Raw genomic sequence first — 15,957 nt, forward strand, 5'->3', positions numbered from 1 at the left:
CATGCTCCAGCTTACAAAGCTGAGATATCAAAACACAGTAGCATCACTTTCTACACCTAAATACAGGGCTGGCAGCCTGCAAGTAGCTTTCTTAGCACTGGTTTTGACACTCATACTGACTCCATCTGCTTCTCAGGTAAAATGATTATTTGATTTGACAAAAAAGAGCACTCTGTGTCCAGACTTGTAGCTCTCTGTGGATTAAATTATTTGTTTAAAGGTATTAAATTATATTTAATAATCACTTAATTTCTTTAATGTCAGATTATTATCATAATGTAGTGATAAAATTATGCAACATTTTCTTAAGGGGTAAGTAAGCAAATGTTTTCTCATCCTATTCATCTTAGAATTCCTTACTGGAAGTCAATAAAATTACAAGCTACATATAGTTACTGTAAGAAACAGAATAGAAAATCGAAAAACAAAACCATTATAAGCCTACATAATATATTCATGAAGGGGTTTAGGAGGCTGATGGAAATTAATTTAACTGAAAGAGAAGGGTATGTGGGAGTTCAAGAAGTAATTCTACTGAAAAACATTTTCAATTTTTTGTTTTCTTTCAATGTGAGAAGAGTAGCACAAGAAGAGCAATACTTAGTGTTTGGAAACTCTTTTTTTCTCTTTGTCTCTACTGTGTTGATGATGTGACAAATACAATCTGTATTCCTGAAAAGCCGCACATACATTTGAAAATGAAATATAGTTAAAGGAACATTTTCCTTCCTGTAACTGAAAAACTGAGATGGTGTTTTTTAATGCAGTTTCAGTATTGTTAGAGGCACATAGGAACTCTTTGGAAGAGCCGTACAGCTGTCAGCACTTGCTATGCATCTATAGGATACTGGTTAGGCTATAATTTCTTGCTCATTAACTGATCTAAAATAGAACCCTTTGTAACCAGTCCATCAGCAATCTAAGAGGTTTGTGTTGCCCACATCTCTTTTAATTTTAGCAAAGGCCTAGAGTTTCTGATCTTGATGTCTTGTTTGATTTGCATTTCTGTTTTGAGACTAATATTAATTACACTGTCAAAACAGATTTTATCGTTTATGTAACATGGAGCTGCCTACAGACCTAAGTTTGCTCAATATGGAGGTAACATCTTGCACAGTGAATTGATTATAGTAATTCCTTTTATAGTTTTCTTCTCCAGGGTAGACTGTAGTGGCTCCAGCTTTTCCAAATTTAGTGGTCACATTTCCACTTAATTGTTAATTTCCTGTGCAAAATCAGATAGATGTACATAACTGAAGGCTAAAAGGATCTACTCTGAGTATTGAGACTAACCTGTTGCACACACAAATTCTTTTTTTTTTTTTTAAAAAAAACCTCGTCATCCAGTAATTTTGCCTTACCCCAGCAAATTTTAGTTGAGGTTATGTGTCATACTAATGATTTCAGTAGGTTTTAAAAGTGCTATATAGATTTCTGCTTTGCAGAGAGATGTCCAAAGACAGATGCTGCTTAAAAACCAGGGTTTTTATATGTAATTTGTTTGGAAACTGTGTGTACTCAGTGATGTGCTATTTTGAAAAACTCTTAAAAAGTTGTTTATAGGAAGGGCAATTCTTGTCTATGTCAATAATATGTTAATACAATAGTCCAGATCCTGAGCTGGTATGAATCGGTCAGATTCCACTGACTTCAATATCAACATTTTCAATGGGATTAATAGCATGGTGTGGTGCCTCCAATTGTGCATTAAATTTAAAAAATTACAGAAATACAGAAGGTCTGCTTTTCATACCTGTCTGGAGTTACAAAGATACCTTGGGCAAAACTGGTACTAAAGCTATGTAGTAGCTTTAGCAGAAGGGATCAAGGTGCAGGAAATTAGGTTTCAGTCATTAAGGCAGGCAAATTCCATTCAGATTTGCTTTGCCATCCAGCTCACAGGGGATGTGGAGCGGGGGAGATGAAGCTCGCACCTTTCCCATGAACACTGGTAACAAAAGATAGGAGAGGTTATGTCCCAGTGCAAACCAGTGTGTCATAGGGACAAAGCTTTTGGCTGGACTTTATCTCATCCCTTTAGGAATTTCATAGCACCATAGAATCACTAAGGCTGGATAAAACTCCAAGGTCTCAAGTTAACCTTTGACTGAGCACCACCATGTCAACTAATCAAGTGCAAGGCCCACTTGTTTCTTGAACACTTCCAGTGATGTTAACTGTCAAAATTAGGTGTCCTGATTTGAGCTGGTTGTCCTTGATTGTCTTTATGGTTTGACAGAGAAAAGCACAGGATGATTCATTCCTGGTATAATAAGCATCTACAATGGGTGTGAATTGCCCTAGAATTGCTTCTTTTTCTCACAGTAATTCTAAAAGAGATTGGACAACCAGCTCAGACCTGGATGATTGGGTTTTTTTCAGTGACTGATGTGAGATTGAGATTGGATTCCCATGTATAGTTCTCAAAAACTGTCTTGAAGGATGATGTAATTCACTATTACTAAAAGACCCTACTTAAAACATTGGCACAGGATAAATGCAACATTTTGCCCCCCACGGACTGTGTTAACATGAGACTACCAGTTAACATCTGACTTTAGGGTATAACAAATATCCAGGTTTACTTAATCATAAGACATTGTAAAATGGTTCCACCAGGAAAAAGTGTTACAAAGTTATAGATGCATACTAGCCAGAACAATGCTTTCGGTTATGCAGTTTAAATAAAATGCAACCCATCATATAAAACTGTGCCTGATAAAAATCATCTGGATGTAAGCAGTCTTTCCAAAAAAACACTCCATTAAAATATCACTGTGATGTTTTTTATATCATATGTATATATCACCTTTTCTTACTGTTTAATCTCAAAAGGAAGACACAGGGTCTTTTCACAGATATCCAAACTCAAGACTCTCTCTCTACTGAAAAACCTTCTGGTCCCTTTACTGGCTAGGATTCATCATGGAGGGCAGAATGAGAAAAGGGAAAGAAGCAGGAAGATAAGTTCATAACCAAAGCTTCTCTCATGATTATGTTGGAGAGAAAATTTATTCAAGATTTAATTAAAGAATTAACCCTAATTAAAACCGAAATTATCTCTTGAATTTCAATTACAGTATGACATTGATAAGTTTTAATGACTACTTTTGCAAGGTTTGAATATCCTTACATTTAAAAAAAACCACTTCTCAACTACCTAAAAATGGAGAAACTCTAGAACATGGAAAGCCCTCAGAAATTACAGGAATCGTTTCACTACCAGAGCAGCCAAACAAAGGTGTGGACTTTTCCAAGGAGCAGCAAAGGAACGGGCTGGAGAACTCTAGACTGTATGTGGCCTTGCTTTTCTCACCTGCCCTACACTCACATACAGACAACGTTTCAATTTAAGTGCTAGTGGGTGTGCTAGAGAAGCACTCCTGAAGGACTTGCATTTTACATTCCGGTAGCTGTCTAGGCACTAATTTGTTCTAATGGAGCAAAACCACTCTTTTTTCTGTGCAGCCTGAGCACATTGCTGCCCCCGCATTGAAAGGGAGAAAGTAGAGACCCCAATCATTAGTGAGGTTTTGAGGTAGCCACTGAGGCACACAGTTGAAAATGGCAGCTTGGATCTAAACAGACTGATTTAACCTTTTCCTCTTCATTATAACAGATCATTTTTCTTAATTAAATACCAGAGGCTACACGTGTCAAAATTAAGCATTTTTAAATCTTTTTGTAATGACTGAACTTTAAAGGTGTTACTGATTCAAGAAGGAAACCCCTTACTAACATTTCAGAATTTGACTAAGAACAGCAAGATATTTTGTACAATTAAATGGCCTGTTTGAGACTGCAGTCTCTTTTAATGATGTTTGGCATCAGAGACCAGTGTAGATGGAAGTTGAAAGAGGCATATATATAAAGATGTGTCCAACAACCTCTGTTTTTAAACAGGGACTTGTATTCTTATCTTTGACATCCATGGCCTTGTTATGAAAATCAACGAGTTAATCTTTTTTGTGAGAAATAAATTCTTTTAGCATCTGAGATTTTTTTTCTCAAAAGTCCCCTTTGATTTCTAATGTTCTTTTAATGATCATCATTCTGTGTTTTGAGAAGTAACTGGTTAGGCATCCATATGTACATTTTTATTTTAGGAGTTCTAATGACCATGATGGAGAACAGAGAAGAGATTTCAGGGCATTTCAGGGACAGTCATGTTAGCTGGGACTTTCAAAGCCTTTGGCTAGAACAGTATACACCATGGTCAAAAGATTATTCTAAAAACTGAGTACTCTGATACAGGATTAGATTTGATCTGGGCCTTCCATTATGAGAAGGTCTCTTTTTCCTCTTCTAAAGTAATTTCAAGGTTGATGTACACCTTCCCTGTGCAAAGCAGAAGACCTGACACCAGCCTGGGCATCTGCATTATGTTTCTCCTGGTGCTGTGGTTCCTCAGAGCCCTGTGTGCCTTCAGCAACATGCCCCTGGGACCTCTGCCTCCAGGGCAGCTCCAAGCTCCCTGCAGAGTAATTATCCTCCTTCTGAATAAACCTCCTTACAAAACAGAAAATCCAGTTTACTCCTGCCGTGTGTCATAAGGGACAACCATTTCCTTTAATTGATGGTGCTTTCATGTAAATTCATCATCCAGCTAACTTCGTGATCTCAGCCTAAATAATTTTATTTTGACTAAGTGCTTAATGGTTATATTGATTTGTAAGAACCCCTCAGGTGACTCTGTTTTCCAAATGGACAAAAAGTGGTGATTTATTAAAAGGCTGCCTTTTGAACGGTTTTCTGAATATCCCCCTGGCCATTGCTATTTCATCAAATAGATCACGTCTCTCCTTCTGCCTTGTGTCTGTGAAGGTCTATGGATAACCTGAAGTTATATCTCAATTGACTTGTTTTAGTAATTTTATTTCTAGTATAAACTGTTGGCACTGAAGTATGGGCAGAATAACTGACTTCTATGGCTGTATCTACAGTAACTTTTAGCAAGTTTAGACAAATGCAGTGTTGCTAAGGGGGATATTCTGCTTCCAGCTATATCAGTTAAATTTTCAAGTATCCTGTTGCTTATGAATTATAAGGAAATCTTCCTTGTGTTTCTACTGTGTGTACCCAAACCACCAAATTTCCAGTTCCCCGGTGCTGGAATTGTCTTCCTGGCCACTCTACAGTATTGCCATAGTGCCTGATATCCTGGTTGTTACCAGTGCTGTGTGGCTGGCATCACACAGCACATAAAAAAAAATTAATGTGTTTTACATAACAGGTCATTTGTAGCCACCTCTGTGCCAAATTTGGCACTGATAGGCAATCTTGTGTATGTGAGGGTCTGGCAGTTAAGGTATCAATCCTTACAAAACTAATTTGACATTTTCACTTTTTCCTGACTGGGTGACAAATTAGTGCATGTTATGCTGCATTGCTGCCTGCTCATTTCTTTTGAATGATTTATACCTGGCTTGCATCATTGTTTAATCTGGCCCACTATGAACCAGCACAGAACAATTTTGTTTTCTCTCCATTTCTCTAACAATGTCCTTCCTTAAAGGAAAATCCAGTGGAGCTAATTGCACATGTTTATATTTAAGTGGGGCAAGCACCTAAGCAGTTAATACTTTGATTCAAATGAAGTCTGAAATACCCATATGGTTTAGAATTAGAACAGTTTTTTACAATTTTTATAATTTTTGATTGATTATTATAAGCTAATAGATGGAGACAGAATGTATGTTAGGAACTTTAAAAATTATTTTTCCCCCTTTATTTAATTAGGCAAAAAATAAGTTCTGCTTTCTATATCAAGATAGCCTTTGAATACAACTGGAAAGAAAATTTTAGTTTCTTTTTCTAGTTTATCCATGCAAAAGACACATTCACGTCTTGTGCCATCTACTTTCTTTTTCTTTGCATTTCAGAGCAGCTTTAGATATTACAAACTGGTTAACACCATGGCAGAGGGCTGTTGCTTTTACTTTGCTTGAGCTTCATTGCTCAGCAGCAGGACTGGTGAGAGATATATCAGGAATGTTGAGGATATGCACACTAAAACCACTAAAAAAACTAAAGAAAGAAATCAGAAATCTTTGGTCAGCACCAGAAACAACAGGAGGTTATCCTGGATTGAAGTTTTATGTGCCCAAACATGGAGCAGATCTCTGGCATCTGCTCAAGTCCACAGTTTAAATCAGTCAGAAGCCATCCTGCGACAGCTCTGCCCTCCTGGTGCTGTGCTCTTTCACACCCCAGCCTCATGTTGGGTCTCATCCCCTGCTGCTGTGCTGCCGCTGACACACAGCTTGTCCTCACTGAAGACAAGAATTCTCCATCCCAGTCTTCTCGTTCCCAGTTTAATTTTCATCGCAAGTGCCCTGTGGAGCTATGGGGCACTGTCCTCAGCCAGTGCTCAGCACCCCGGGACTGCATTACCCAGCACCAGCCCTCTCTGTGGGGCCAGCAAAATCCTCCACAGCTCTGCAGTTTGCAGAATGATGGATTAAAAAGTGGAGAAGACATAAAGCAGTGCTGAGGAGGTTTTATATGCTTGCTTTGGACTAATAACTACTAAGGCAAATAAAATTTACAGGGTAGAGAATGATGCAAAGCTGACAGGAGCCCCTGTCCATCAGCATAAGGGGATGATAAATAAAAAGTTCACTTTATATTAGGAGAAAGAAATGTTTCTTCCCATATATAATGTGTTGTATTTATGACTGCCAGGACCAAGAATTGGACGTGATAGAAAAACGTGTTATTGTTGATAACAGGAATATTTCCAGATGCCATTATTAATGGAAACTATTTGCAAGTGACACATAAAATTTCATGCTTCAGACCTTAAGGCAATACTTATTTATTAGAGATCAAACCCCAAGCATGAACAGTAAACTATGGATTACTGTGTTACTTCCTCATTTAACAAGACCCTAATCTGTTATATAGTCATCTCTTAAGCCAGCAACACGTGTCAAGTTGTCCCGTTAACTTCACTAGAACCTCTTGAGTGATTAAAGCAAATAGAATTTGGTAGCAAGATTTGACTCTCAAATGCATGTCCCTATCCTCTTACTTGATTTTGTTAGTCTCCAATCAGTCCTAGATTTCTGTCTCTGAAACTGTTATTCCAGATATTAACTCATTAACAGTGTAGAGATGGGGTTTTTTTATTCCCTGCTCAATATTTGATCTCTGTGGCTGCATAGGAATTAATTGGATTTCTTCCTGCCATATTTCACTGTAAATATGTAGCCAGTTTCTCACAAACTTCCAGTCTTTCTTCAGGTTTCTTCTACTTGTTGAACATCTGTGGGATTTTTAATTCCTGTTTAGTGTTCACGATCAAATGCTTGCCAGAATACTGCAGTTACTCTAATACTTGGTGGCTTTAAAACATGTCACTTCACTGAAATAATCAGACTTTTTAGAATAAAATATTCAATCCTAGGGGGAGAAAAAGGGGGGAGGGAAAGAAAAAAAGGCAAGAAATTGTTTTGGTTTTGCCACAGGGAGAATTTTTCAGAAATGTAAATGAAGATTAAGTCAGCTATGAAGGATTGCAACAGCAATTTAACATTCATTAGACAGAGAAGTGATCTGCTGCTCAAGTAGTAGGGATATACCTGCTTGTGATGTCTCATTATCACATTAACCATATGTTTCATCATTCACTGCTATTCTTTACATGAGACAGTAGTAAAAAACAGTAAAGTAGTTATCACAGTGATAACCTGTCTAATGTTACAGGTAAAATTGGCTTCCTGCGCTGGATATCATTCACCCTATTTCACCCCATTGTCTCTATTTCTAATGTTCCCCAGCACTTTGATCACTTGCATCTACATTTGCAGGGGGAAGGTGGGGAGCAGTATTATGGCAACTCTCTTAGTGGAAACATCCTCAGACCCACTGCTTGAGTTCATTAGATACTGTCTTAATTTCCAAGCTTTATAGCCTCCCCCTTCTGTGAGCTTTCTGTACTCTCTAAAGCATCTGAAAAATACTGAGTTTTTCTTTCTTCTTAACTGCTGGTTACAAAACGGACAGGAAATAAGATTGGTGATAGGACAACAAAACGGCACTTCAAAAAAAGCACAGTCTCAGATTCTGAAGAGCATGCTTCACGTGTTTCACGTGTTTTACGTGTCACTCTGTTAGAGCAATTTAGCTCAGAGCAAGGCTTTAAATGTTCTTTAAATGAAGGTTTTAACTTCCTTGCTCTGCCTTGCTCTCTTTCATGTATAATAACACTTTTATTTATGATTATCAAGAGTGAACATTTAAGAATCATTTTCTCTAGACTCACTGTTCACACAGGCTAGCCTGGTGATACAGACTCAGCAGTCCAAGGTGTTAATTCCTAAGCTGATCTCTTCACTCCAGACAGCTGCAACGTAGCCTCATATCAAAAAACACAGCTGGGGAGGCTGTCTTCATTGCTCATCAGCCCATATGGGTGTAATGGGAAGAGGAGCTCTTGTAGAATCCTTTTTGGACGCAAGTAACCCCAATTCCACGGTTACCTGAGTCACTGTTGCAATGTCAATCCATTTAGTAACACTAGACAAAGGCAAACTTACTCCTGTAACTATACAAAAAGTGAATTGGACCCAGTTTCCCCATACAGGAATAAAGAAATACATATCACAATGCGTTTTTTTGATCAGCTGATAATTTTTTAAATTATGATTATATGTGCTTTAGGGAAAATACCCTTCCACAACAGAAATACTCATTAGTATCAAAAAAAAAGTGTATAGTGGGCTTAGACAAGTAGAAAATTCAGCTGTGTGATATTAATGACTAAATATTAATCTCTATGAAATTTTTAAAATTTTATAAGGAAGCAATATTGGCACAGTTCTGCATCTGTAGAGTTTTCTTGGATGTTTTATTGAGCCATATGCTGGCAGACAGAATCTATGTTAAACCAGCCTCAGAACTGCTCTGTTCATCAAAGTCTTAATAGCTTTGCATATATTATAATATTTTTAACATGCCTTGAATTTCCTCCTGTTAACTGTATTGTGGATATTTTTCAAATATATGCTTCCTACACAAGTAAGTAGCCTACCTTCCCTAATTCCAACCAGTGCACCTGGAAGGATTTTAAAAGGTTAAAGTGTGGCGTACCATAAAGTAGAAGTTGCTGAATAATATTTTGTTCCAGTATATTGATGCTATTTTCTTAATATACTGTATCCATACAAAACTCACAGTTCAGATGATAAGAACAGGGAAAAATAAATCTTCCTTTATTTCTCTTATGAGATTTATCCAGTAATCTCAGAAGTCCCAATGTGTACCTACCCAGCACAAGTCTTAACATTCATAGCCTCACTAACTCTTTTTCATCTTCACTGTAATTTGGGACTCCCACTTCCACCCCTTCCTGTTTCCTTGTTGAAATAAAATGATTCTGTGGATACCCATCTGACTCTGAGAGACACTTTCAAATAATAGTGAGGTTCATGAAGAACACAACGTTACCCCACGGTAATTTTTAAGAAGCACAATCTTAAGGTGATTTCTGTTGTCAAGTTTCCATCAGATTAATCTTAATTCCTCTCTTTCTCTTTTCTTTTTTCTTTTTGCTTGGTTTTTTTTTTTTCTTTTAATTCTTTCCATAGCTGTAACTTATACAAGTTACAAAAAAACACCACCACCAGTACCCCCTCGTACCACTTCCAAGCCACTGATCTCCGTCACGGCACAGAGCAGCACAGAATCCACCCAGGATGCCTATCATGACAGCCGGACTCAGAGGATATCCCCATGGCCACAGGACGGGCGAGGGATGTACAACTCCACCGACAGCTTGGACAGTAACAAGGCCATGAACCTCGCCCTGGAGACGGCGGCTGCCCAGCGCCACGCGGCCGAGAGCCAGAGCACCTCCATACGCACCAGTGACAAGGCCATTCTGGTGACAAAAGCAGAGGAGTTTCTGAAGAGTCGACGTTCCTCTATAGGGATCCAGGTAGTCTATCATTAACATCTGTCTGTGAAGAATTGCTTGCCTTCTTTCTGTAAATAGCATAGAATGAGTCATTCAGCTTCACTTGCTCTAATAATCTAACAAACAACCCCTGGCTGCTTAGCGTTAATTGCAATTCACATCATGGCTGTGCAGAAAATTCTTTGGCTAATACACTGTACCTGGGAGAAAATGAATGAATAAATCTCTAGGGAGGTTACCTGTCATTAACACTTGATATGAAAATTATACTGCAGAGCTACAGGTGAACAGCATGTTCATCTCCTTCCCTCCATGAATTCACAGTCCTTTTTATAGAATTTCACCAGCTTTAAAATGCTTTACCATACTTTTTTCCATTATATTTCCCTTTTGACCTTGAAAAATGTGCAAAGCCACTCAATCTTCAAGAATTCTACCTAAAAGAGACCCTTCCCCTTTTAGTTGTGCTGGAAAGAAGGTACCAAAAAAGAGAAAGAAATGTTCTGGTGTAGATACAGCATAATTAGAGATGGCAAGTAATGAAATAACATTAATGAACGCAGCCTTTGAGCATTCTTCCATTTGTCCATCAAAACCCACAATATTTATTTCACCTGAAAAAATCTGTGTCAAACTGTGGAAAGCTCACTCAAGTTCTGTTGTTTCAGGCAAATGAGATAAGACAGTTCCAAACACAAATTTTGATTGCTATTCCTTCTACTAAATGGAAAGCACTAGATAGCTAGAAATGGTCATTTGTTCAAATCTTTAGGAAATACCAAGTAATAATAAAAATAGGAAAGTTGAACTTGAAAAGAATGTGAAGTCCTTTGAGACAGAAGCAGAGGAAAATTTAGGCTTCTGTTCTGCTGAATATTCCCTTTTACATCACTGGGTCCACTTCTGTGCTTACTTTTGCTAGACCAGCTATAGAGAAACTGACATTTATTTTGACATAGGTGTTGTGGAGACAGCACAGTCTCATAGATCTTGAGAAGGAACATAGATCAACAAAGATCTTGAGAAGGTAATTGTCCATGTAAAAAGCCCAGTGAGTGACTGTATATTAGAAATATACAAGAATATAAAAGAAAGTATATTATTTTCTTTAAAAAGTAGTAATTCCATTTCCATTTATTTCATAATATAGTCATAGAAAAGTGTTTGGGTTAAGCATGTCACAGCTGCCGATTGAACTTAACAGGTTAACATTTTAGTGTACTGTAATTTTGCTGTTCCATAATGCATTAGACTAATGGGAAGGAATCAGCTTTGCCAGAAAGCTGTTTGTCCATTTCTTGTCATAAAAGTATTTCCTTCTGATTCTTCAGATGCAGAAGAGTAGAATTAAATTTGATAACCATGGCAAGATATTAAGATGGCTACTTTTCAAATGTTTTACAAAGTAATTAGTGCATTCTAAATTGTTCAGAGAACGGGCTTGGCAGATAACACTGAAAAGTTCAAAGGAGCAGCAAAGAAATCTTTGGTACCTTTTAGCCCCTAACCTGAAACTTACTCTTCAGGAAGGAATAGTATCTAGTGTTGTTCTTATCTCTCCTTTACAGCAACTCTGCACAGTCGTATTTATCAATGTTGGTGTCTTGATTTGGTCAGTCCTGATATTCCAGCAATTAATTCTGGAACTTTGATTACATTGCTTGATCCTGTTTATTACTACAGGTGATGACCAGTACTTTTCACTGGGCTCTGACCCTTCTGTATGTGTGCTGTGTTTAATAATATGTGCTTATAATCCAAAAAAACACCTGTGCAATTATTTCCATGAAGGCAGCGGATCTTCCATAGCAACTTGTCATCTGACACTTGGCCTGCAGCATTGGTCCTCAGATGCACACATGGAGAAAGGCAAATGTTGTTTGCAACAGCAGGTCTTAGAAGGATGAGCTGTTTGTCATCTTTCAAGAAATACAAACTGCTTGTTTGTACTATTTCGCATTAGAGAAGGTTGAATTTTCAACAGTATCCTGAGCACATTTAGTTGTTTGGGATTTTTTTCAGCACTAAGCTTCAAACGTCACATTAATGAGAAAAATACATTTCTGCAGTATTTTAAATAGAAAATGCATTTTGTTATGTTGCTGTTGCCAAGCTGTACAGAATAAAAACACAAGGTAGAATGTTCTTATTGCAAACTACACAAATAGTAATTTATGCACACAAAGTACAGTTGCAGTATTTAATTTCTTTTAGACTTCTGTGTCAAAGTACACTTTGGAAAAGGATGGTTTTTATTTGCATATTTCCTTGATTGACTAAATGACTTGTTTTCTCATTAGCATTCCATGCCTGGCTAATGCATTGGATTTGCATTTATTTGCATTAGTTAATTTGCTATCAGGATGGTTAATTTGTGCATTTTTTAATGTTCCACTCCTTTAACACATTGATGGGAGAATGCTTGCCAAGAGAGCTTCATACAGGAGCAGAGAGGAACAAAGGTGCAGAGGGTGCCACTGCAAGTGGAAATGCAATGGACCCACTCCAGAGCTCCCTTGTCTTTCAGACATATGATTTGTGTAGTGTATATGAAGTGAATAGAAGTCCTTTTAAAAAGCCCTGGCATGCTAGCCATGTGCCCATAGGGTTGGTATTCCCATTCACAGAGAAGCCAAACTCCTAGGGAAGCACTGGAGTTACTATGAACATCAGTAGCACCCATCTGCAGAGACAGAGAACAGCACAGATACACTAATATCTCATGGTGTGTTAGTCCTATCCCAGATGGGAATTTTGAACAAAAAAAAAAAATAAAAGCTTTGGAAATGACGCTTTTCCAGAAAATATCTGAGGGCCTTTGGGATTTTTTTGGTTTTATTTTTTCCACTGACATACTTAAATCAAGACAAATATCATCAGTCATAGTCAACAGGCACTGGGAAAAAACATGTTGATTTATAAATTCAAATGAATTTCAAAATACTGATTTTGAGATTAAAAATTTAGTCAGCAATTGTAACAATATATGGATATAAAAAGAACAAAACTCTTGTAATACTAGTAGCTATAAACTTCATCTCTGTTTTCTATCATGACAGCAAAAGACTAATCAAAGTATTTGAATTAAAATGGAGAGTAGAGATTGTCAAGAGTAAAATAAGCACTAAATCAGAACAAGGTTGTTGCTAAGATATTTTCTGGGATTTTCCTCACTCTTTTGCACACCCTGGTATATATGCTAATAATTAACATTCAAAATCTGCTCTAGTTATAAACCATTTCATAGTAAAGCATTGGGAATGTGAAATATATGAGAAAACATGTCAAGAAATTCCTCCTTATTAATCTCAAGTACTTCAAATCATGCAGTCCTTTGTTTCTTCTCCATTTAAAAGGCATTGAGGCTTCTCAAAACAAACAGAAACCCCGGAAATGAATGAGATGGAAACAAATGTTTAAGTGTGAAGGCTGATTCATGGTGGTATTTTTGGAGACAAGCACTAATTGTAGCATAGAGAATGGACTCAGTCATCTTCATTTATCATCAGAAGATCACGCTTCAAAATACCTAGTGGGTTTTTTATAATCTCCAGAATCTACATTAAACAAATCCTGCTTATAAATTAAAGGTTGTATCCAGGGAGATTAGTGCAATAGCTGACCTGCCTAATTTTTTTGTGACAAAAGGGGATCTGCTGCATAACTTCATTATATATTTATATAATTTTTTAAATGACATTATTCATCTCACATGGTAAAAACGTTGTTCATGATATTCTGTGCTCTCAAATTAGAATTCCCCTTTAACACAAAGCATTTTGTACCCATATTGCAAAAGTGCTCAGATAGGCACCTACATTTTCTTTGTAAAGTTTAGGTTATACCACCTTTGTCAGTGCTCTACTTCAGTGTATACACAGCAATCAAAAGAAATATTTGCATTGATTACACTGGTCTTTGGATCATAAATGATCCAAAGTTATAGAAGTAAGTATTGTTTATTCTCCTCCTTAAAATGACTGTTAGACTGTGCTTTTGTGAGAGGAGTGTATGAAGTCCTTTGCCTGGAAAAGTCAGTGAATATTCAGAGCAATTTGCCACTTAGCATTAAATGCACCAAAAAAGTTACCAGTACCCTCAACTGTGTACATTATTTTCTTGCTACAATCTCATACTAACTTGACATAAATCCTATTTCTAAACTCTGGCTTGTCTTTTTAGTAAGAAGTCCTTTCTTAAAAGATCAGAGGAAGTTTTCAAGCTGCTCCTTTTAGTAATTAGCACTTACTATACCATGCCACGTATTTGAGTAGTCCAGATGTTCGGCTGGGAAGTAGCAGAGTGGCAAATTGGAGCTCAGTGGTGAGACACAAAAAATCGCACAAACGGGAAAGTATAGGTTTATTTTGCTGTGTTTCTAAAAATTATTTTGAAAGAGTGTATGTTTTTGGCTGGTTAAACTATTCCATCAGTTAAGGAAAGCAATAGTAGCTAGCGCTGTAGTTTTATTTGAAGTGTTTTTCCTACTTTGAAGTCACTTCATACAAATAAGATCTCCCCATACCTAAGAATGGTTATCTGAATTCACAATTACATGCACTTGATCTAGTGTCAAAAGTAGTGTTTTCTACTCTCTTTTAGTCTTGTTATCACTGAGAAGCCTATGCAAGAGAGGAAGGGTGAATTATTCCCCTTCCTGTACATCATCAGAGAGATTGTTTATGAAATTCTAATTATAGAATGAATTGGTTACAGCAGTGAAAACCCATTGAGGGCAGTGAAGTTACATGGGGAGACATAATGTGGCCTGAAGGACTCTTACTACTAATGTTTATGAGAGAGAAGCGAAAGCCAACAGGTTAAAATCTGTTTTCTTATGCATTGAATATATTAACTTCAAGTCTACCTTTGAGACGGTATGTATAGAAGCTTAGACTGGAATTTTTAGGATGCTGCAATGTTATGTTGCAGTGCTCATGTTTAACTGCAGAATAGGGCTTTAATACAGAAATAAAAATTGGTTTTAAGTAGTTTAAATTATGATCTAAAAAAGTATAGTAAATACTTTGAAGGAATAATTTAGTTCATACAGTCTTTGCTAGAATGAGTGCCTATAAGCATACTAAGATTGATTATAACAAGCGAGTTACTTGCAGTAGTGATTTGCATTTATTCAAATAATTTTTTGCTCGTATAATTTACTTGTGGATCCTTTATTACCGAGGCAGTGTTAGTATCTGATAATTAGATTTCAAATTTAGAGCTGTATCAATCAGCAATGGCTGATCTCAGTCAGCAGTGACTGATCTCTGGGGATTAATAGTATTGTCTGCTCCCTGTATAGACAGCAAAGAATGTGAAGGGATGAGTAACTTCATTAAAGGAATGTGAAGGGGATGGTTATGTCTTTGTGAAAGGTAAGACATAGAATCATAGAATCATAGAATATCCTGAGTTGGAAGGGACTCACAAGGATCCTTGATATGATAGAAATAATCTCCAAGTGCTCCATTACATTTGCTATAAATGTTAGAAGCCTAGTGGACATAAGCACATAAGATATTTTTCATGGCATAAAATGCCAATTTTTAAGGAACTTTTAGCTCTTTTTTTGCAATGAGAGAGGATGATGATGTACTATATTAGATCTACTCCTCTCTTCTGCTTTTGGTATGACTGGCTATTTTTTCTTTCCTCTTTTGTGTGACACTCCATTCTACATATATAAAGATAAAATTTTTTGCATTATTTTGCTTTACTGAGACTGTAGGCCAATTTGAAAATATTAAGGCTTTTAGAACACATGTAAATATTAAAACAATAATGAATCAAGGAGAATAACAACAGATTTAGTAAGACTTATTTGAGTTTCAAGAGTCACACAATCAAACAAAATGTATTACTTTTTATCCTCTGCTCATTTGAGTTTAGCCTGGGCAATCTGATTAAAGAGTTTCCTGCTGTTTTTAGCAGGAGTCTTTATAATATCTGTCATAGAACAATGTAATTTATTTGTTCATTTTTTTCTTTATGATTGCAAATTATTGTCTTATTTTCCACTTTTACTTGTGTTGTTA

The 15,957-nt window shown here is 36.8% G+C and overlaps 1 protein-coding gene across 1 annotated transcript in view; it reads left to right on the forward strand.

Moving 5' to 3' along the window:
- DLGAP2 (DLG associated protein 2) overlaps window positions 1-15,957 on the forward strand; it is a 459,534-nt gene that overhangs the window by 414,756 nt on the left and 28,821 nt on the right. The window contains 1 exon segment of the mRNA XM_032104583.1: window positions 9,591-9,940. Within this exon segment, the coding sequence (XP_031960474.1) occupies window positions 9,591-9,940 (350 nt within the window).

Source organism: Corvus moneduloides, chromosome 3, assembly GCF_009650955.1.
Source record: "Corvus moneduloides isolate bCorMon1 chromosome 3, bCorMon1.pri, whole genome shotgun sequence".
NCBI lineage: Eukaryota > Metazoa > Chordata > Aves > Passeriformes > Corvidae > Corvus > Corvus moneduloides.